Here is a 23,308-nt window from a genome sequence, read left to right as displayed (position 1 = left end):
AGTTTTCTAAACATGCAACCTAGAAAAGGTTAACACAGGTTATTCCAAATGACAATTATGGGCTGTATGATTGATTCTGTAATAAAATCGTTTATCGCTTCAATGGGATAAGCATTTAAACAGAAGAGACTTTGCACAGCCTGTGGGACGTACTGCCATACAATTTCAGCAATCTATTAGACATTCCAGCATGTACTTTTGTTCAGCTTTCAATTTTTGAATCGAGAACATTGTCAAAATATTGTTCAAATTGTAGTCTGGAAGGAAGTCGCCAGTTTGACACTAGTTCATTGGCTAATGTTGACTTCTTGTTAGTCATTTCAATGGTTGGTCAACATTTGCGGTTGGTCATTATGACGTGACCTGTAATAGGATGTCCTCGGATCTTTGTTTATTGGTAGCGAGAACTAAGATCTTATTTAAATGAGATTGGTATGAAACACAAGTCATTACTTTTCTGAACTCAATTCAGCAACACTGCAGCCATACAACAACTACACAACACATCAACATACTTTAAAATTAAATTAATGAATTCTTTTCATGACATTGCTGAACAGATAATGGCCCTACATTTTTCCCATGGTTGTCCTTGCCAACTCCACAGAGCACATTGCCTTTGTGTGAGAAACTGGAACAGAGTAGGAAGGCATGTCAATGAAAGTATAAGACAACAGAGAAAAAGAGAATCTCGCCCGCCTGTCTTTTGATATCACACAAGTTGATAAAAGTTTTAAACTCTGCGGCTTGCATTGACTTATTGAGAAACAACCAATGACCCCAGCTCACCTCAGACAGCTGAGGGAATGTACATGAGTTTTGCACATGGCTAGGCATTCCCCGGTCTGGAACTTCCAGATCCGCACCACACTCATCTGTCCAGTCTGGCCTGATGCAACCAGCGTGGAGCTGCCATTCACCGCCAGACATGACACCTGCAGGACAAGCAAACACTGGTAAGAAAACGTACTGAAATCTAAATCAGAACTTCATTTAACAGGCAAAAGCAGAGCAGGGCTCGGTTCCACAATGCAATCTTTGCGCTATGAGTGTCATATATGTTCAAGTGTGTGAGTTATGATCATCTAAGAGCTCAGATCACTTTGTGGAGCAGGGCCCAGAACAGGCAACAGATCCTACTCAACGTTTTCAGCATGTGCGCAATGTTTTCATTAATTTCCAAAAAAATGTAACGACATCTCAACTTGAAGTGTTTTAGTATGACATAAAAATACTAGAGAAGGTAATTTCTCCCTTATAGTATCAACAAATTATTTCTGTAAATATAAAATATTTATTGCCTCAAAAATACAATTTGATGTGTTATTTTACAACATGCAATGATTTACACATGACCTGAAAATTGTACTGTTCCTTGTGTGTTCACTGAAAAATGTTTGCTGCAACATCAATTTGAATAGTATGCCTTTACATGATACAAATAATTACTCTTGATGAAGTCAATGATTGAAAACAAGGACTCGAGGACCCAACCCCTGAGGTGGTTCGGTTAGAAAAAAATTTCACTTTAAAGTTTACGAAGCCTTTAAACCATCCTGTTTCCTAACAGTAACTAAGTTTCGAGCCATGAAATGTTCGGACTAGACGCCATCTTTTTTGTTTTAGCAGACAAGTCAATATTCATCACGTGACAGGTCAATACTGATCATGTGACGAGTCAATATTCAAAGTCAGTATCGGTCACAAGATTTGGGGGTTAACATTGAAATGTATTGTTTCATCACATGATACAGATTAACCAATGGAATTGCAAGATGCATATAGAGGTATAACAACACAGTACGTCAACTTGATTTGGGAGGAAAGCCCGAAGAGATTAATGTCTCAGATGTAACCCACTTTCATGAAACCCACAAGCACAGTATGATGATGACAAACCTAGAAACAGTGTCAGGGCGCATCATGGATTTGAACCCACAATCTAGGTTTCTAACAGGCACAGAGAATTGCAGCGCTTGATATGACTAGACGATCTGTGACCCCTTGCGCCTACAAGTAATAGATCAACTGTTACATCCTTTGGGGTCCGTACCTTGTCTGTGTGTCCAAGCAAGAACCTTTGATGTCCATTGGTGACCTTCATGATGACCACAATGGCATGGCAAGGGTAGATAATTGCTGAACCATCCAGCGTCCAGATTGCCTGGAGGAAGTTGGAACATATTATAATGATTACAGTGCATGATTTGGTTTAATTAATAGGTCACTTCAGCAATACTAACAGCAAAACATACCTTAAAGCACATGCATTTGTATTTGATCGGCTAATAACTGACTAGTAAGTGAAACTATTCCAAAGAAATTAAAGAACATCCAATGTCATGAAAGATAGCTACAATAAAATGAAAGAATTGTGTGTTCTTCAACTTCTTTTGAGTGATATATCAACCACAAGGCAATGATCGAATGGCTTTTGTTCCTATCATTGACTTGGATAATTGAACAATACCAAAAACATGTGAAGTGAAGCGATCATTGAAGATAAATGAATGTAGATTTCGACCAGTCACAAGGAACTAATTACTGACATCAAGACAAATAGTTAATCAGTTCATAAGCGGGCATGTTTGTGTTTTAGTGAGTATGTTATTCCATACTTGAAGAATATTCTATAGTCTCCCACAACTGCTCTTATAGCGAAATCTACCACAGAGATCTAAATTACCTCATGCAGCACGTGCGTAGCCACCTCAGCTGCCATGTGACACCCTTCACTCTTGTCTGTAGCCAAAGCAAGTGCTCGGGGGACAGTCGGGGGGGGGCATCAGCCAAAGTGGTAAAGTACTACTATAGAATTTTCCAAATAGGAAAATTCTACAAATTACATTCAGTAATACGTTACCACTGTTATACCGAGGCTGACTACCACAGTAGGCAGTGGGGAGCACCCATGTATAATGCGCAACCCCCTCTAGCGGGTTCAGTATTTTGAAAAAAAAAAATTCGAATACAAAGTGCAGAAAAAAAATTACACCGTACACCTTCAGCGAAGTCCGACAAACGAACGGGTGAATTTGAGATAAAAAAAATCACCAGACATTTTGATTTACTGTTTAAATAGTATTTATTGTTCTGCTAGGCATTGTTTTATATCCAGGGATTAAAAATACCTTGTGTATTTTCTCGTAAACTAAGCCGGAAACAGCAATCAGCTGTACACACGTTTTCTTAGAATCGACCGGTGATTCGGTCAAGACACACCCAATGATATAACTTTACAGGATTTTTAATGCAAGGATCGGCAAAAATTGTATCTGAAACTATTTTTTTATCAGGAATAATATATTCCAATATCTTGTTTATTTAGATGCAGCCTTTACTAAACATATTTAAAATAATAATAACCCTAAGCGAAGCAGCTGATCGCTATTCACGGGTATTATTTTTTACATGGAACCAGTCTGACCAGTCTCCGTCAAGGCTCACGCGCATGTGATCACGTGAATTTCATGTTGACATAGAATCGTCAAACAAAAACAAATATGACTTTTAACGAGTCAAAGTATGGCATTTATGATATATGTTTCCATTCTCTGTCAACTAAAGTTCGTTTCAAGGCGTCAATAGCAGTATTCTGACCGTGGTTGCCGTTAATAACAGTGAGTTGTGCGATCTTCCGATCGCTTCACACACGATTTCGCCGAAATTAATAAAAACAATATTAAAAGGAATTTTGAAGAAAATTAATTAAATAAGTTACAAACATAAGTCCAGATATACAAAGAACACTTTTTATAGCCAGACAGTGTAATTACATGATTAATTTTCGTACTTCAGTATGGATTTGTTGACATGGTATTTCCGGTGTTTCGTGCTCACTGTAATGTCTTTCCATGGGGGAAAAAAACATCCAAACTCATAATTCGTGTATAATGCGCACCCCCTTCTACACAGCTGTGTTTTATGGAAAAAAGTGTGCACTATACTCAAGAAAATACGGTATCAGCTAAATGACAGCGGCCAATAAATAATCTAGTCTGGACCACGCAATCCAGTGATTAATATTATGAGCAGGGTATTTTGACACACCATCAACCACGTCTCCGAGCCTGACAACCCGATCCATTTGGTCACCTGATACGGCTAGCATAGGTTATTGGTAACCTACTCTTACAATGAATCACCATGAGTATAAGATCCATTTCAACAATAAGACCTAACCTTAAATAATATGAATTATTTGTTGAATTTCATTATGCTAACTCAAAATTATTTTTCAAAAGCTTTATGACAATTGATATCAATAATAAACACTGTTCAGACACAATAACTTAAAGCAATTTTACAAATGGACAGTTTAGACTAAAACTGATCTTTCAGATTTTCTTTGTAAATTTAATTCCCATTCATTTCTCAAGTGTTTCTGCAAACCCTAATTTTCATTTATTTCAGTACCAAATATAACATTTACCTCTTTGTATGTGCCACCACCAAAACCAACAATTCTCTTCAACTTGAGGATGGGATCAGGTTCCAAGGTCTGGAAGCAAACAAGCAAATGATGACATGCAGCAGTGGTGGTGGCTCCATGGATGGGGGCACTGGGGCTTCAGGAAGTTTAAATAAACATAAGGACCTTGTTAACTTTTTGTTTTTAAAATATCTTCATTAGATTGAAATACCCGTATAAAACCTTGTCTAAATGTCAAGTGGACCCCATCTCATCACATTGAAGGTTAAAATTCAAAGTTTAAAAATCCCTCACCTCCAGCCCTTTAGTTAAGAAACTGAGACCCCACCCTACCCCTTCAAGAATCCTGGATCTGCCTCTGTGCTGAATACCACCAGGCTTCAAAATTCAAGCTCGTCCACTAGCCCAAGACTACTTAACTTAGCTGAGGACAAGTAGAAATCCATTGATGCTAGTCCTCACTGACTAGTAGCATTTGAGGGCTATAAATTTGAACCAATTCTCCAAGCAAATTGAAACTGAATAAAACCTGTAAAAAATGCAAACATAGTAAACATTTTTGTCTTGTTTAAGCAGGACTAGCTAGAAACTCTAGGACTAGTGAAATAAGGTTCCCACTAGTCCTCTAGACTAGTCTTTAAAAAAATTCAAAGAGTGACTGACTGGGACAAATGCTGACTTGATGCATGCTTACACTTGTCTGGCACCCTCACCTTGTATGTTGGTTTGGGAGGCAGGTAAGTGGCAGCGACAGACACTCCAATGTGTACACCCTGAAAAATACCAAACACAGTTATCCCACAAGACATTAAAAAGAAAACATGTTGAAAGATGAAGAAAACCTTATCGTTTAGATTACTTAGTAGTTTGCCATAATAGTAGCCAAAAAGTGATGTCCCAGTTGTACATCATGAAAGACGATAGTTGTCTTAGATAGCCACATTCCACTTACACTGACTGGCAAGCACAACTTGGTGCTATAACTATCTGAAGTCATTGTTATAGTATTGGATTTATGACAGATGTGGTGCTAAGATCACTGTTAACATGATTCCCTGAGAGTTGGGGGGACTGGGTGGCCTCGTCGTTTAAGGTGCCACAATTTCCTGAGCGCCATGAGATTGAAATGCAGAATCACTCTGATTATGTTTCTAAGTATATCAGCACCATATCCGTGCTCATGGGTTTCACCAAAATGTCTAAGACCAGCATTACTTTCGACTTCAAGCCAACACATCATGACATAACTGAAATACTGTTCAAACTCACTCACTCATTCACCCTGATAGCTGTAGTGCCGATATCATGGTTTTAAGCAAGTTAAATGATCCATTGGTTTTATGCCATGAAAAAAGATCCTGTGGTTTTATGCCATGAAAAATGATCACATGGTTTTATGCCATGGTTAGCAAAACTAATGATACTATACCTATAATTTTATAACAAGAGTAGCCAAGTCTGGCCCTGATAAATTATTATGTGTGAATGTATGACACTAGGTTCCTGCCTCGTTCTGTCTGTTCCTGTCCCTGTGGTGTAGCACCAGATCCTCATCAGGATGAGCGAAGATATGAACCTCACCACCCCCATCTTGCTGTATTGACAGATTGTCCAGTCCAACAGATGGAAGATCTGACGTCACAGTCTGTCGACGTGGTTTCTGAACACAAAAAAGGTTCTACTGAACATGCTATTGTGAGAGGCTGCACACTGTGCATCCTTAGGGAAGATGCAGAGTGCACACCACCTCACACCACCCTTGTTCACACACCTATCAGGTGTTTTTGTACACTTCGGTATACTGTGTGCCCCCTTTCAAAAAATCATGGATCTTCAACTGATGCATCAATGGTTATACTATCACATATACCATTGTTCCTAATGTAAATCATTTGAAAAACAACATTCGTGAGTGGCACCATCTTGAACAGAAAGAAAAAGAAAAAGGGTAATTTTTTAAACAATCAGGATCAGGATTAGATTTTCAATGCATAAGCTTTAATACTTGGTATCAGAGACAAATCCAGGACAGCAACAAAGGATGATGTGTGATATTATGCAAATCCCACAATCAAATAGATTCATCTCTGTAAATGAGTCTCCCCATCCCCATTCCAAGTACTCACATCTCTTGGGCTGGTCAGTTTGTGGATCATGGACACCCTCTCAGACACACATTTACTGACATCCACAGTCCGGGGCGCTATCCTCTTGGGGCTAGAACCTCGTGCATTGCCTGTGAAGGACACAATCAGAATAGTCTCAAGGTATGTCCAGGTAAGTTGGATGCTATGTGTATTCTTATAATTGTTTCAAATTTTGTCAAAATTTACAATATTAAGACTTGAATGTTGTTACAGGCCCCTGTACCTTTCACTTTATCTTTACAATCTATCATTGTGATAAATCTGGCACTTATTCAACCCCAGTTTAGCTGCAATCTCATTACAATCAGATCTTAGTTCTCGCTACTGCTAAACAAAGATCTGAGGACATCCCAATTAGGGTCACATCAGACCGACCGTGCGCAAACTTTGACTAACCGATAGAAGGACTGACAAGAAGTCGACATTAGCCAATCAGAAGGCAGCTTTCTCATGCTTAACGGCAGTAATTTCAAATTGGCGACTACGTTTCGAAACATATTTTGACAAATTCTCGATTACAAATTTGAAACCTGAACAAAAGAACATTCTGGAATGGCTAATAGATGGTCTACATTGTATGGATTCAGTCGTTAAACCCGTAACTATCGTTCGGAATATCCCATGTTAAAATTTTCGAGGTTGCATTATCAGAATTCACATTCCGACTGTCACTTTCATGATCTGGTAAGCGACTCTCTGATTGGTCGGATGAAAGGTCTTTCTGACGTGACCCCTAATGGGATGTCCTCAGATCTTTGTTTGGCGGTAGCGAGAGCTAAGATCTGATTTTAATGAGATTGGTTTAGCTGTTTTATTTCAAAACAAATCCATGGTTCAAAATTCATTGTATTTTAGTGACAATTGCACGGTTAAAATTACAATGGCACATTTAAGAGATGTTCCCAGCACCTAAAGTGCACACTTATAAGTAATGTTTTTTTAAACAATAGTACATTGTGAGAATAGTTGTTAAATGAAGCAAGTAACAAATGTATTTTCGCACACGTAAACATGACAAACACATGGAAAATTATAAACATGTGAACCTGTTTTATGCACAGTATGGAGCACAAATTAATGTTGGGTATTATCAATCTCAATAAAGGGGAAGGGAGCAATTTTTCTGAAATATGACTGCTTATTATCTAGCCTTAGTGAAATGATATTCACAAAGTTAGCAGATGGATCAAAAGTTTTCTTCTAGTGGGCACACTTACATTCTAAAGGGCACTCTGAGGCATCTTTATGAGCGCCCTGTGGCACACTTGACAAAAAGTATGCATTTCTAGCCCTGATATAACTACAAGCATCAGCAGTTGGTTAACAAATGCAAGGGATGTACACACCGTTCTTGTTACTGTTGATCTCTGTAGGTTGGATAGAATCATGTGGCTTCTTGTTGCCATCAGAAGGAAACCTGAAATACATGTTCCAGTCTCAACTGTAGCAAGATGTCCGAAGTCTGAGTCGAGTAAAGGGTGTTAGGTCTCCTGAACACGGTAAGCTCAGCTAATCATGTAGTTCATATAATAACACAAACATCTTCTGAAATGATCTCTAAGAGCGATGTTTGGGCAAGTAAACTCAAAATCTTTTTGCACTGACCGATGTTCATGACAATTATCTGTGTAGTAGTTATTGAAGCGTCATCATTCCTTGGAATGTATGGCATACCGGTAGAGTGTGTACCTTTGTCAAATCAACTTCAAACTTCTTACAAATGCCATAGAAGGTATTTAGACGATGCAGAGAGAACATTTCCATATCTAGACTACATCAGATATGAATACACTGTCTCCAGCATAGACAGACAAGTAACAGCATCACACTTACCTGATGAGGTCATAATTATCATGCCAGTTATCTCCCTTGAATAGTGGATACGCCATTTCTCTTGGCATTGGTGTGACTCCGTGTCCAATTAGCCCTCGCCTTTTGGCTTCCTCCAGAGTCATACCTTCACAGTTCAAACAGCTCATCACAACTATTTCCAACATTAATCATCAATAATAATGTATTTACTGCCCAAAATCCAGACACCACACAGTTAATAAAGGTATGATAAGGCCCTTTCTGGCACACAGGAGCTACATAACTTTTGAAATGAGAAACACTTTGGGTAACACAAAATATATACATCACGCTAAAATATGTCAAAAAGGATTATTTAGAGATTCGTGAAGCTTTTTTAAAATTGGCAAGTCATTGATATGTTCATATGAATGCAAACTAAAATTTATTAATTTCAAACAACTGCATGTTGTTAAAATTGGTGTATTTAAGGTTTTCATGAAGCATTTTTCCAATATTTGAACATGAACAAGTCCTTGATCCAAGCTGAGTTTCAAAGGAGATGTAACTAAAAACAGTACAAACATATGGTAAAAAATTCAAGCCAAGGTGCAACTCAAGAAAAACAAGAAAAAAGTTAAGAGTATAGGATCAAGATTAAGGTTGGGTGGAAATGTGGATATATAATTTTTGGGTTCACATAGCTACATACCAGGATCATACAACATATCGCTTGTGAAGATATTCTTGACAGTCATGTTGGCACAGAGGCGTATGCTCTTTAGGTACGAGAACTTCCGATTGAGGTACATGGACAGTATGTAATGGAAGTCAAGACATAATACTGTCCATTTCACTGACATCGGTGTAGGACCACTGTTATCTAAACAAAACAAATAAAATGAGAATAAAGAACAAGTACTTACAAGACAAATTCTATTCAGATTTTCTAAATTGATGTGCTAGGATGCAGATGGCATGAGAAATGAAACATTATGTCTAGAAGATAATTACAAAGAAAGAAACTGACAGAAATCTGAGTATTCTGTATATATTATATACTTATCCTTCTATGGCAGTATGCATTTCGCATTGCATCTTCCATACTCAAAACACGGGAGTGAAAACTCTTGCATCTCAGACTACAATCACCAACTCAAAGTTACACCTATTGCTTCTATATCGCAAAAAAAGGACAGGAACCAGGATGAGGGGAGGCCGAGTGAGCACAAGATGGAGGTTTGAAGAAAGGGGAGGTTCAACATGATCAATGGCAATTTACTCCAAACTGATGACCATCGTCTGAGGTACATTCATGTGAAGAGTTTCTCTCTATGTTATGAGTATCGAAGAAAAGAAGCAAATTGAAAACTGCCATAGCAGGAGAATAATAATTACAGCAAAGTAAGAATTCAGATGTCATGTTGGACATATCTGATGATAGTAATGGTGGCTCTTTTACTTCCTCAAAATAAAAAAGGTCTTGCAGAATTACAGGTGCTTAAAATGAGTGTTCTTGATTCTGTACCTGTGAAAGATTTATGGTAGACTAAAATAGTGTGATCAATGACTATAAAAGGTCTCTTAGGGATGACAGGGCCCTGTCGTCCTGTGTCAGTGTCCTGCAATACTCACCCCTGCAGCTGCTCCCAAAAGAGGAGTGGACAGATCCTCCAAAGGGGCTGGTAACAAATGGGAATTGTAGCCATGTCGATGTAGACTTGAACTCCTTGAACAAGTTTGAAAATGATATCCTAACAACAAGATTGTCTTGTGTAGCAATGTCAAGGTGAACCACAAAATACTTGGAAGGAATTGGACGGAACATGAGATAGAAGTACCGGCCTGTCAAACCCAAAGACTGTGATGTCGTCTTTGGAAGCTGGATGTAGTTTCCAGCAGGAATAGAGCCAGTTACACGAAAAACTGTGCCTTTGATGTTTTTGTCCTGTAAAATGATAGTAGAATGGGTTATGAAAAACCTTGCAATTCAAACACCTATCAGAAACACTTGTGGTGCCAAATACAACACCAAAATTAGGCTTCTGAGAATGTGAAAATCAAAATGAAACTTAAACATGCTTAACTGAAACTTCATAAACTCTGAAAGTGCCATTTTAGAAGGTGTAGTATCAATGAAGACGGGGTAAAAACATGCATGTATCTGTACCAAAACATTGCATTGACTGATTGAGACAACAAAAGAGTTTAAATCCATATGGCAACCCTTCTCTTATTAAATCAGTTAGGTGTCAATATATCACCTAATGATGATGTAACTACACTGTCCCAACAGGATCCTTCTCAATTTCATTAAATCAGACTGCTAAACAAAGACCTGAGGACATACCCATTATGGGTCACATCAGAATGGCCTTTCATCCAACCAATCACAGTGTGCTTACCAGATCAGGAAAGTGACAATTAGAAAGTGTTTTCTAATCACACAACCTTGAAATATTTAACACAAGGTATTCTGAATGATAGACACAATCTTGACCATGTATTAGTCATTCCAGAACGTTCTTATGTTCAGTTTCCAAATCTTAATTGAGAATTTGTCAAAATATGTTTCGAAAAATAGTCGCCAGTTCGAAACTAGTGCTGTTAAGCATGAGAAACCTGCCTTCTGATTGGCTAATGTCAACTTCTTATCAGTCATTCCACTGGTCAGTCAAAGTTCATGAAAGATCGGTCTGAAGTGACCTGTAATCGGATGTCCTCAAATGTTTGTTTTGTAGCAACGATAAATAAGATCTGATTTTTAATGAGAGTGGGATCCTTCTTTGTTCATGATTATTTGACGCCACTAAACACTAAACATGGATAAGCATAAGATGGTGAGCACATGATAAGTGGCCACCAGCCACAAGGTGATCTGACCCAAAGTAGACACTTTTTCATTAGATTTTGGGTCATTAATATATATTCATAAAAATCAGGGCCCACTTGCACAAAACGATCTAAGCGTTAAGATTATCGAAACTCCCATACTTTAACATAGCCTTACAATAGTTGTAGTGCTAAGATCGCTTTGTGCAAGAGGGCCCTGATCGTTTACTCCAATATGATACCTACCTGTGGGAACTTTATAAACTGCTAGTGTGGATGCTTCTAATTTTGTATGAACAAGCAAATAATGAACTTTAAAGGGCAGTTTCAAATGCAAAATGAATATTCTATTATTTAGTTGTGGATATTTTATACATACCATTGAAGATGAAACTTCCCCCTCTTTGGTTGATTTTTTCCATGATGCGATATTAAAATGTTTAAAAACATTAACATATGGATGCTGCCATACTGAAATGAGGAAAGCTTGTCTGTCATGCCCATTATTATTTATACATAAACATAGAATCTTCGTATGAAATGCATATAAAACTTGTTAACAGTGGCAATAGAGTGAGTATGTGTAGGTGAGTTGTCAATCACAACTTCAGGAAAGAATATATAAAGCGTCTATTTTGTGACAGAAAAGGTGAGTTGTACTTTCTTTTGTTTAGTGACATGAATTTAGTAGCTGTCACGAAATTGCTTTCTCTACATTTGCAGTGATTTGTCATCAGTTTCGCCCATCTCACAGTTGAGTTTATTCATGTTAAAACAAATTTGTCACACTTTCCAAATTTGGAATATTTCTGAAGTTTAAACTCATATTATGGTTGTTTAGAGTTTGTTTTTTTGTTTTTTAAATAATTTCTTCTTTATTTTTATACCAGTAGATAGCTAAGAGAAGATCTTGACGACCACCACCCAGTGAGGCAAACACTAATTCGCAGTTCCACTATACATGCTATACTGTACTTATGTCATAAGGGTGACATGTAAAATGGTAAGAATATAAATTGTAAATATTATCTGGGGCTTGTATGGACAAATGGTCTCCAGCCACTTGCTATAAACTGAATCTGTACCTAATTTCAGTGACAGTTACAGAGATATTAGTCACAATGACAGATTCACACATGGCACACTTCGCACAAAATGATACTTCTTCATGTTCATCTCTATTTGTTTTGCAGGATATTAATTTATCTTGGGACTAAGACTTAATAACATTTACACTGATGGGATTGCATGTTATTTTTCCATGTCGAAAAAGCTGTCTAAAACATAAGCTTCTTAGAGCAAAACTTGACATTATGACATCTTAAAGGGGCACTGATCTAACGCAATTCCCCGGGACTGGTTGTTGCCTTTGTTATTGTTTTTTCCCAGTGAGTACCCGGATGTAGAGCAGAAATCTAGACTAGCTCGCGACCTCTGTTGCGCCATTCGTAAGCGCATTAGTCACTTTTATGCATACCGGTAGTAGTAGGAGCGTATGGTCACATTGATCAACAAAATGAAATACAGTTTTCGAGATAATAAGGAAATGTAGGTATCTTTGTGGGTAGCATCGGTAATGGTGACGAAGTTTTGATAAGTCACTTGCTTGGTAATTTTGCGATTTTCGTTTACACTATTTTGACTTGCAACACAAAGTAAATATTTCATCTGAGCATTGCTTTTTTTATAGTGTGTATATTTTTTTACTGTCAAAATGTGTAACATATTTATTAAACGTATAAATATTCAGTTATTTTACAAAGTGACTGAAAAACATTTCCATCTGTATTATTATGATAACGAATTCCAAACATTTTGATGTTTAATGTCATCACCAAGAGACTGAAAATGTTACGTTGAAAAGTACATTTCTATGTTGTTTGGCTTCTAATCCTACATAATAATTTGTAGGCCCTTTTGATCGTCTTAATCAATCTGGACAGGTTTTTTAGTCAAAATGACTGAAATATTTACACATTTTATAAATTGCCTGAGAGAATCACATTTTACAAATTGACGGTAATCTATACACGCTTACAAAGGAAATGACCTGTGAAAACAATGTCTATCGCGCATTGAAGAATTTCCCAACCAAGACGTAGAGAAACAAGAACGAATCGGTTCAAATGAAGGAAAACAAAATGCAAATACTATAATTACAACTTACCAAATTTATGTGTATAAATAGGCAGCTTCCTTGTTCGAGGAATGTATCCGTCAATATCCACACAAAGGAATAATGTCCCACTCATCTGCAGCTATACAAAATAACTTATTCGATGTCACGTGTCTCTGTAACTATCAAATATTCTAAAAGATATATATCGTTTCGGGATGTTATAACCAGTGTTCGTTTCTCAACTGATCACTTGGATTGTTTCAGGTGTTTCACATTGGTGTCAAGTCTCAATTAGGGTTGGCTGAGAAAGGCCACGTGACAACTATTTTCATTACGTCCACGGTTCCTAAAAAAATCCACTGAGTTTGATAACAATGAGCAACCAATCAACGTATTATCAGTTAACCCTTTGAACAAAGTATGTTGTTTTTACATCGGCACTTCACGCCATGATATGAGTGTATTCCCTTTGTTTTAGTAAACCTAGACATGTAAACACTCACTTTTGACATATCCACTGTGCAAGATAACAGTGATTAATCAACCAACGTATTTTCTGTTAATCCTTTGATGACTAGGAACGATCCGTTGATTTACCAAAAAAAGTAAATCAACTGATCATTCATCTCTTGCTGGGCTGCCACGTGCATATTACATAACGCACATTTCACCTCACTTCAAACCTGGATTTAGATTGAATAATTACCCCCGACACAATAAATGCCAAATGAGAACCTTTGTCAGGTAATCTAAGTGGTGCTACCACTAATTGTACCTGTAATAAATTCATTAACTGAGCATCAAGTGAATGACGACAAATACACAAGTGTAGGGTTATACGAGAAAACGTGGATGACAACAAGGGAGTAGTAATCGTATTATCGACGCAATCCGAAATCCGAAAATGCTTTCACTGCATGGATACTTTTTTTTAGTATTAAACTATAACCATCTGGGGTATTTCCAAATGACGACTTCCGATGAGCTCCGCCGTTCTTTTTGTCTGTTTGTTTAGGCTGAAGAAATTAATTAACATGCGACCTTTGTCGAATCTTTATAGATCACATTTAACCAATCAGTGTTTATTCCAAAATGCGTAAAACAAATATTGCCTCCAGTTTATTTAGCTGTCCTTGCAGACGGTAGCCCAGTCTCTGGTCACGCTCAGTTGCGTTGCGTATCATCCGGGTACTCACGGGGGAAAAAACAATAACAAAGGCAACAACCAGTCCGGGGAATGGCGTTAGATCAGTGCCCCTTTAAATCTTACACACCAACTCTGAAGCTCACATAAAATATCAACAAGTCTAAACATGTTTGTCAAAATACAAACACACATTCAGTCCAAACGCTGCAAAATAACACATATTCCATGGTTTTTGTAGCATCTATTGTTAATTTCCCGAAACCTATCACATACATATTTCATAATACAAGTACATATTGCCACTATTTGTGGTCCAAACGTGCTTTTACAGTCTTTTGGACATCATGTGTGAATTTCATGGATATGACATCGTCAATAAATTATAATCAGAGGAACCGACAAAAACAATAACTGCCATATTCATTCCTCTTGCGAAAACTTACGATGTGCCATGGTTGGATCTTTTGATTTCTATTTCTTTATCATAAATCGGTAAGTTTGTTGACACATTCAGAAAGTTTGTTTTGGTTTTGCCGCCATACTTCCGTCCGCGTGCGCGCATATTTCTGCGCGATTTCCGTTTCCGCTGTTACTCGTACACTGTTGGTCGGCTAATGAAATGAGAGGGATAACCATGAGAGCCGACAAGTTGCCGCGGAAGGAATAACACTGATTAAGGGGATGTGTAATGAAAGTAAGTTGTTTATTGGATCTGATATTTGAGATGTGTATTGCTGTTTGTGTTTCATCAGTATATTTGTCGCTTACTTGATTTACCCGCGAAATTGTGTACCTGTCGACGTCATCAGTGATCAAGGTAGATCTAATAAACAGGTGGTTCTTTCAAATGTGTCAGCTGACTCTATGAAAATATTGTTGATGTAATAACAATTATGGTAGCTATTGGAAACAGTCGCATGTGTCGGATTAACTTGGGGAATCTATGGCATTAGATAATCAAAATGAATACTCATTTTAGAATAGGCCTAATTTTTTTTGGTGTTTTTTTATTTATTTAAAAATTCAAAATATTATTTGTTATTGGAATTGTGACCTGGATGGATTTTAACTTTGACAAATTTTGAATAGTTCCACTATTCATAAGTTAAATCATGTTTTTGGAAATTATATGAAGATCTAGACTCTATAGATTCTATTTTATTTATTTTTTATATTGAAAAAGAAAAGTCTTTTGAAACATTTTATTATTTTTTGAATGAAATATATGTTTTTCATAACTCTTCATCAGTTTCCAATTTATATAACATTCCTGGGCCTTTTTTTCGAAATCAAAAGATTATTTTTTATTAGTCCTATTTCATGAAACAGTATATTCTGTGTATTCAGCATATTTTTCTAAATAAAAGTTTTTACTTTTCAAAGATCAAAGTGATAAAAAAAGGAATTGTGTAAACAATGAACAGTTGTCACCAGCCGCTTTTTGTAATTAGTGAAACAAATATTTTAGACATTTTTCTATTTTGTTAAACAATCACAAATCTCAATGTTAAATATTGATTTCATAATGATGATTGACTGTTATAAAATATTTGTCAAAAGATGTTAGGTTTCAAATTCATTCATTGGCTTGTAACCACATTCAACCTGTGAATCATGCACACTGGAAATGTCAACCGTTATAAATTGAAAATAGGACCTTGTTTCCATGTTAACAATGACCATTAGCAAGGAAAGCGTTGCTATATATCTGGAAGCTATTTCATCTACAGGTGACATGTGTTGGACTGGATTGTTTGGACATATTACAACCATACTCCACTGTTCACCAAAGTTAGGAAGGAAATACTTGGAAGTTTTGCCTTTGGAACTAGTTTGATTAACAAGATTGACTCGATTGTATACATTGACAAGCATGTGCCTGCAATACTTGGTGTTGCATATGTATGGGATCTGAAACCGACCTTAAAGTAGTTGCTATGTTTCCTGACCCAACATTCTGTTTTGTTATAGCTTAACAAATTTATATATTAAGCCTCTTAAAAAACATATCGCATCAAAAAATAAATTAATTGTAATTCTGAGGCAGGATTTTACGCGACGCACAAATGTGTTGTGTCCAGTACACACAAATGTACACAGGACTGCACGCAGAAAAAGCATAAACTGCATCCCGAGACATGGACAATGATATTCATTGTAGCTTCGGCACATCAAGTGTCTGTCATTTCATCCATCAATGATGACCATTGTCCATATGATCCTAGATTTATTCCAGGCTCAAAAGTAATTATCTAAACGTACAGTACACAACACCATTTCATTACTTTATAGGACTTTGTTTTGCCTGCAAGGACCCTTAAGATATATTAGCCCCACTTTTGTCAAGGTAAAACCCTGCTGAGGGTATTTGTTTATGATGTTTATGAATGATTCTCAATTGTTTTTTTCTTGTAGAAATGATTATCCTATTCAAAAACATAATAAACATATTATACCTCATATTACCATGATTGTTGCTTAATACATATATTTACATAATCCAACTCATCTTATGAAAATCATGTTACAAGTTCTGTTTACCGTTTTTATCAACATAGACACCGCTTTCTACCTTTTTAGAATGCAAATCTTCTGCTGAAGATTATAAATGTCAATGGAGATGTCCTTAGACAAATCAATATTCAAACCTCATTTCGTGTCCAACCTATATATTCCAATGACTTACTTATCTTTCATGTAACATATCAATGACAAATCTTGTTTTGATATACCCCCCAAAAAAGTATTAAATTTTAAAATATGAACATAATCAGAAAGTAATTTTTTCAGATAACCCTGTCTGACCTGATGGCAAGTTGGGTCATACCATATATTAAATATCTGTGATAGTACGTCAATTCAACTTCCTACATGAAATGGTTACATCTGTCACCTGTATAATCTATCACTCAGAGCTAGGAGCCAAGCAGTGGCTAATATCTAGAGGTCAGGTCAGAGAGCAGGTCCTCTCCAGCCTCACAGTACGTGGGCCTCCCAGTTCGTCACCTTGATAGCTATATCATCGGTTATCAGACCATGGTAAACAGCAGTTGAATCACCATACTCGGAGGGCTGTGTATCTAGTCTCGGGATTACACTTCCGCGGCAGGCCCTGTGTAAGACGTATTTACATGATGTCCTTGGCCGGCTTGATGAACAAGTGAGTTGAATTTGCTGACAATTACTGCAACATTTGGATTAGGTTTAATTATCTTGTTTCTATTTGATTTGATCCATGTTTAAGATATTGAAATATTCATGATATATTGTATGTATGAATTCCAAGAAAATTTGGTTTCTCTGCAATAGCAGCATGTCTGTTTTGGTACAGATTTCATGTCAAGGGTTAGGCAATGGTCACACAGCTTAGTGATGTGTGGAATTGTAGTGCTTTTGGTTAAAATCTGATGGTATTTGCTGATTGTTTAAGATGAATTTTGATTTGAATAGTTTGAGTAAACTCGTAACATTATACCTGCAATAATCATCATTAATGCGAGTATCGGTCATTTGTTAAAATATTTACTTTTAAAGAGGGACTTTTCTCCATGATCTGAAGCCTTTTCATTTAATGTTGAATGGCAAATGATTGAGACATTATCTCTGGATAATTAGGGTACTGTAATCATTAACTGCTAGATTGATATAAAGTATAACATTTGAGTTAGCATACAAAGTGGAGTTTTTGTGGCTTCAATCAAGCTTGATAGAACTGCCAGTTCTCTTGAGCCTAGTGACCCTTTTTTTTTTATCTCTTGTTCAGTCGATAATTTAAATCATTTTAAAAAATGTGTCCATTCATAATTGGTACAAAATACTTTTACAAAGGTACAAAATACCTTTAAAAAATATTGCCATTTTAGCACTGATTTACGTGTATTGATCCTTGATGGTGATTGTGATTGACATCATTCATATATGCCATGAAGCACTGCCTTGGGTAGTGATGTAAGACAAGGTAATTAGCTATCAAGTGTATTTGCATTCACTGTACTCTGACAACCAGCGGGAAGGAGGACAAGGTCTGAGGTATGGGAGAAACCCAATCACCCCCATGTTGAATTGGGTGATGAGTCACATGGTTGGAGGGAGTCTGCATGCATGGCCGCATGCATCGTGTGTCAAACTTGAAAGTGACACAAGAGATGACAATTTTATTATAATGCGATGGGGCAAAATATTAGATTCGGTGTCCGCATTGTAACTTCCTGTGTCATGTTTTTTATTTCCTTATATTCATAACATGATCTTGATTGTAATCTTTCAAGAACAAAGATGTTAAGCACTATGAGAATTTAGCTGACTTTAAGTTATGATACTATGTTGAGATCACGGTTTGTGGAATGAGATCATGATCTTTTTCATGTTAAAGAATCTGCTTTCTGATGAGATGTATATTTATTATTCATATTATACTTATTACAGGGATTTTCCTGTATCATTCTTGGTCTTGGGGATTCTCAGTGATAATAATGGGGGTCCCCAGGTCACAACTGTACTAATATCTAATAAAATATTAAGCTATTTTGTTACTCATGTTTATCATAAATGGAGAGTTGAATTGCAGCAGAGTGACTGAGTAAGGGAAATTTGCCATGAACTCTTCAAATGTTCATTGCGTTTTTCTTATGTGAATGCTGCAAGTGAATTGTCAGTGATACTCTTTTGTGTACTGTTAAAACCCAGGTTAATGAACAAAACATTGGAGATAGCTTTATCGTTACTCACTTAACATGCTTAATTTTCAGCCTGAGATGTAATGAGAGACTGATAGCCAGTCAATGAGAGTCAGTCTAGAAGAGATTCATATGTGCTAATTGTTTATGTCGGTTTTTCCAGTAAACTCCAGTCAATCTGATTTGTAAATGGTCATAAAAAAAGGATTAAGCTTTAATTTTGCATACATTGAGTCAGTCACAACAAAGACAGTTAATTAAGTACGTCAACTATCTTGTAATATTTTGAAACAATGATATGATGTTCTATATCATGGGTTTTTATGGGTCTTTCACGTTTTGTTCCTTTTTTTAATTGGCATTTATACATCAAATGAATGTACTTTTGTTTTAAGTCTCTCGTATCTATGTGCATAAACTGGCTCTTTGCTGTATATTTCATTATTTTACTTTGTGTTTCATGTCATTGACTTAAATAAAATATGTCTGTCTGTTTTATCGTACTAAGCATTAGTCTAGTAGGACAAACTTCTTAAATGTCAATTTCTGAATGTTCATTTTATGGGTAACCATGGAAACAGATTTCTAGACTAAGGAAAAGAAGATTTTTTTTCTTGCCACGGGAGCCATAATGACTTTTTAGGCCTGAGTCAGCTTTGGAAATTAAGCCTGAAAATCAAGGGGGCCTTGTCATAATCCTAATGTTACAAATTGAAGAATTTTGATGTCCCTAAATTCAAATACCACAGCAGCAAACCGTAAGGACCTCAGGACCCCTTTGAGTTCAACTTCGGCTGTTTGATTACAGTTTTTCAAGATGAGGAATACATGACTCACTGTATTTCAATTTTCTTTGCTAGCTGACTGACCACTAGAGTTTAAGGGCCAACAGCGCAGTCAGCCATGGCGATGACGAAGGTGAAGGGGCTGCAGATGTGGTGTCAGCGCCGGGTGGAGGGATACCGGGACGTCAACGTCGTCGACATGACCAAGTCTTGGAAGAGTGGCCTGGCCTTCTGTGCGCTCATACACAAGTTCCGACCAGACCTAATGTAAGTCTGTCATACTTGAGTCCTTTCTTTATTGTGAAATAACAATATAAGACATTCTTTTCATTCCATTTCGTAGAGCAAGGTGTCGTGTGTTTGAAAGTCTGTAGGTTGAATCCCCAAATGGTTTAATAAATGATTGAATCTGTGTGGCAATTGGACTACAGTAATTTGAGTAAATTGCAAAATGTTGAAGGCTTTTTCGTAACAGTGTTTCCTCTATCTTTTTTAAATAGACTTATGATTTAAATTTGGTTTGGAAGAATTTTATCTGTTTTGGTCGTATTTTTTGTTTGTGTGTAAGTTTGCTATTATTTTGTAATAATAAACAATGATGTTAGTATGGGTATGTTCTGTAGCAATTCTCTTGAGAAAACCTGCAGACCCAATAAAAGCTGAGGTGGAGCATATTGCATAATATATATATGTCTCAGCTATACAAGTTGGGTAGAAACATGTTTGCTTTCACCATCCTGGCCAATTCTGCATACCCTAGTCTCTAGTAATTCTTCCAGAGTAAACTGTTTACAATATTATAAATATTTGCTATGTGTTTTGTGTCCTCTATATTGATTTATTTAGTGGAAATAAAAACCTATTGAAAAACTTCCTTATTTGTACGAAAAGTATCAAGTGTGCATGACCAAGGTTATGATACGACACACGATCAGACATGAGAATTCAATACTGTATGGCATGTTTACATTAAGTTCAGTTCTGCATGTTACTTAACTAATCTTACCCATCTAGAATAGGTCTTCAGCAACCCATGCTTACCGTAAATGGCAATTATGCTTGTCGTAAGAGGCAACTAACGGGATCGGGTGGTCGGACTCACAAACTTGGATGATGCATGTCATCATATCCCAACTGTGTGGATCATTGCCCATGATATGGATCACTGAATTGTCTGGTCCAGATTTGATTATTTACAGACCGCCTTTATATGGCTGGAATATTGCCGAGTGAGGCGTTAAACAACAGACAAACTAACTAAACTGGCTTTGGTTTCCCAATTGGGTATGAATCTAAGATTCTCAAAACAGGAGTAATAATACCTGTATTCTAGGACAGAATGATATATAATATTAGAACACTGGTTAATAGTGAAATTGAATATATGGTTAGAGCCATACTGACAATTAAAACTAAGTAAGAATTTCCTTAAAACCTGTTTGAAAGCACACTTGGTCTTACTTGTAACAATGAAAGTGTGATCATCACCTTTAAAGGGTCTTACAAAGGACTTATTTGATGGCTAAAATTTTGTATGGACCATGCCATTGTATAATACTTCAATGGGTGACCACCCAAGCCAACCATGACCCTTATGATTATGTGTCCTGTCTAATACTGTGTTCATGATGTCCACACCATCCACTGATGCACCCGCTCCAAAACCAATCAGTTTAGCAATTTGAAATGGAGACACTTGGTCCTTGAGATATATTGGCAAAAGTATTTGTTATTTATTTGTTAAATGATCTGTAAGCCTATCGTTTGACATCGACCTCATGACATGGATCCATGACTTCCGGCCTCATCTCAGAACTCAAGCCTGATATTGCTGTGAAAGTTCTCACTGTGGACAGCGTGACAATTTTATTAAATCTACATCAAGATCTAGATACACTGGCTTTGCCGAATTGTTAGAGACCAGACCGTGTTTACCATAATCTGTGTACATGTATATGATATAAGATTCATTGGTATTGGTAACGGACCTAGATAATTGTGTTTCTGACAAAAAGCGTCCTACAATAAAGTGAACTAACCTCATGTTACATATCTTGGTCTGGTGGGATTTCAGTTAGGGATGCGAGTTTGCTGACCAAGGATTAAGCCCTCTGGTTTTTGTGTACTCACCCAACCTAACCTGTGTGTGGCACGCAAATATTGTTTGGTCAGCAGCGGCCGTTAAGCTTTTGTGACTTTCTCAGATGTAGGGGGATAAAATAAACACTAGGTGCTGACCACCTCACGATTATCGAACATTAGGAGTTGAGTGACACACTTCCACTTTACCTGTATTCCTGACACCCAGACGTTAGCACTCAGGTTGGTTCTACGTCAATGGGGAGCCACATCTATTCCTATACCCATTGGCTAAGCGTATTTGACTTTAAATGTGATGATAGGATGCTAAGCCTTATCTATATATAGTTTTAGAGAGCGTATTCGGGACCACAACAGAACAACATTCAATACAGCAGCATCCTTAGATACCCATTTCCTTTTATTTGACATTTGCTTTTCCTAAGACCAAACAATTCCTCACTTGTGTTTGACAATATCTGAATAAATATCATTGTTTGAGTTCTACCTAGGGTCTCATTTATTTAATCCTGCCAGTTGTCACTGGTTGATGCTTGACATGGTGGCTACAGTAATCTCTTTCAAAAGGCAAGGCTGACGTTATCTAGAACATTGTAACTTGTTACTCGTTGATGGTTAGTTTTTGAAAAATAAACACAAACTAAAGTAACCTAAAGTTTACAGTTTAGCAATATGACCAAATTCTATCTGTAAGGAGATATATCTCTGAACTGTGTTATATGGTCTGATGCTCAGTCCACGTGAAAACGGTTTTAGTTCTATGTGTGAAACTGAGGCATTGTCTCTGTGTAATGAGAGCAATCATTAACCGTCAGACTGATACACATCAAATGTGAGTTAACAGACAAGTAATTGGGTTGTGAATAACTTGAATCAAACTTCAACTGCCTTCGGACCCGAGCCTTTGTCCCCTTTTAACCTTTGTCAAGTTTATTGAACCTTTATCAATTCTATTGGAATGTGTTTTGATAGATGCAATGTTGCTGATTCAGCATTAATCATATTCGTGATTTCAAATATCAATTTGGATCAGCATATGTGAGGTCACGAAACCCCTGACTTGGCATATGTGACTGACTATTACATGTGAATCCAGTCGTTATGGCAAATGTACAGTTATAAATAAGCTGATGTGAAAGTATCGTGATGTGAGCAGGTACGTCCTGGTAGTTGTACCAGATGCTCTTGTGTTGCATCGTGTGATCAATAATGTATTATCGTGATCCCACTGAATTCACCAGACCGTGACCATATAATGTCTTGCTCGTCGCAGTGTGTA

The 23,308-nt window shown here is 36.9% G+C and overlaps 2 protein-coding genes across 4 annotated transcripts in view; one reads left to right on the top strand and one right to left on the bottom strand.

Moving 5' to 3' along the window:
* Nucleotides 1-15,009, bottom strand: part of LOC139468238 (WD repeat-containing protein 90-like) — a 48,249-nt gene extending 33,240 nt beyond the window's left edge. The window contains exons 1-13 of the mRNA XM_071250071.1: nucleotides 14,912-15,009; nucleotides 11,582-11,673; nucleotides 10,006-10,318; nucleotides 9,083-9,253; nucleotides 8,413-8,536; nucleotides 7,926-7,996; nucleotides 6,559-6,668; nucleotides 5,940-6,092; nucleotides 5,146-5,205; nucleotides 4,433-4,501; nucleotides 2,054-2,164; nucleotides 790-935; nucleotides 574-631 (exon numbers count right to left, since the gene is read on the bottom strand). Coding sequence (XP_071106172.1) covers nucleotides 574-631; nucleotides 790-935; nucleotides 2,054-2,164; nucleotides 4,433-4,501; nucleotides 5,146-5,205; nucleotides 5,940-6,092; nucleotides 6,559-6,668; nucleotides 7,926-7,996; nucleotides 8,413-8,536; nucleotides 9,083-9,253; nucleotides 10,006-10,318; nucleotides 11,582-11,673; nucleotides 14,912-14,921 — 1,488 coding nt within the window. The 5' untranslated portion in view covers nucleotides 14,922-15,009. The remainder of the gene's footprint in view (nucleotides 1-573; nucleotides 632-789; nucleotides 936-2,053; nucleotides 2,165-4,432; nucleotides 4,502-5,145; nucleotides 5,206-5,939; nucleotides 6,093-6,558; nucleotides 6,669-7,925; nucleotides 7,997-8,412; nucleotides 8,537-9,082; nucleotides 9,254-10,005; nucleotides 10,319-11,581; nucleotides 11,674-14,911) is intronic.
* A 67-nt stretch (nucleotides 15,010-15,076) lies between these two features.
* LOC139468230 (MICAL-like protein 2) overlaps nucleotides 15,077-23,308 on the top strand; it is a 55,268-nt gene continuing 47,036 nt past the window's right edge. For 2 of the 3 annotated variants that reach the window (XM_071250062.1, XM_071250064.1), the window contains exons 1-2: nucleotides 15,077-15,162; nucleotides 20,005-20,196. In XM_071250062.1, coding sequence (XP_071106163.1) covers nucleotides 20,048-20,196 — 149 coding nt within the window. In that variant the 5' untranslated portion in view covers nucleotides 15,077-15,162; nucleotides 20,005-20,047. Of the gene's footprint in view, nucleotides 15,163-17,506; nucleotides 17,629-20,004; nucleotides 20,197-23,308 lie in introns of those variants that run through there. The other variant, XM_071250063.1, reaches the window with a different exon arrangement.

Source organism: Haliotis cracherodii, unplaced genomic scaffold (genome assembly GCF_022045235.1).
Source record: "Haliotis cracherodii isolate W230 unplaced genomic scaffold, xgHalCrac1.p SCAF_2, whole genome shotgun sequence".
Classification (NCBI taxonomy): Eukaryota; Metazoa; Mollusca; class Gastropoda; order Lepetellida; family Haliotidae; genus Haliotis; species Haliotis cracherodii.
The sequence above is the reverse complement of the archived record's forward strand: the minus strand, read 5'-3'. Positions and strand labels throughout refer to the sequence as shown.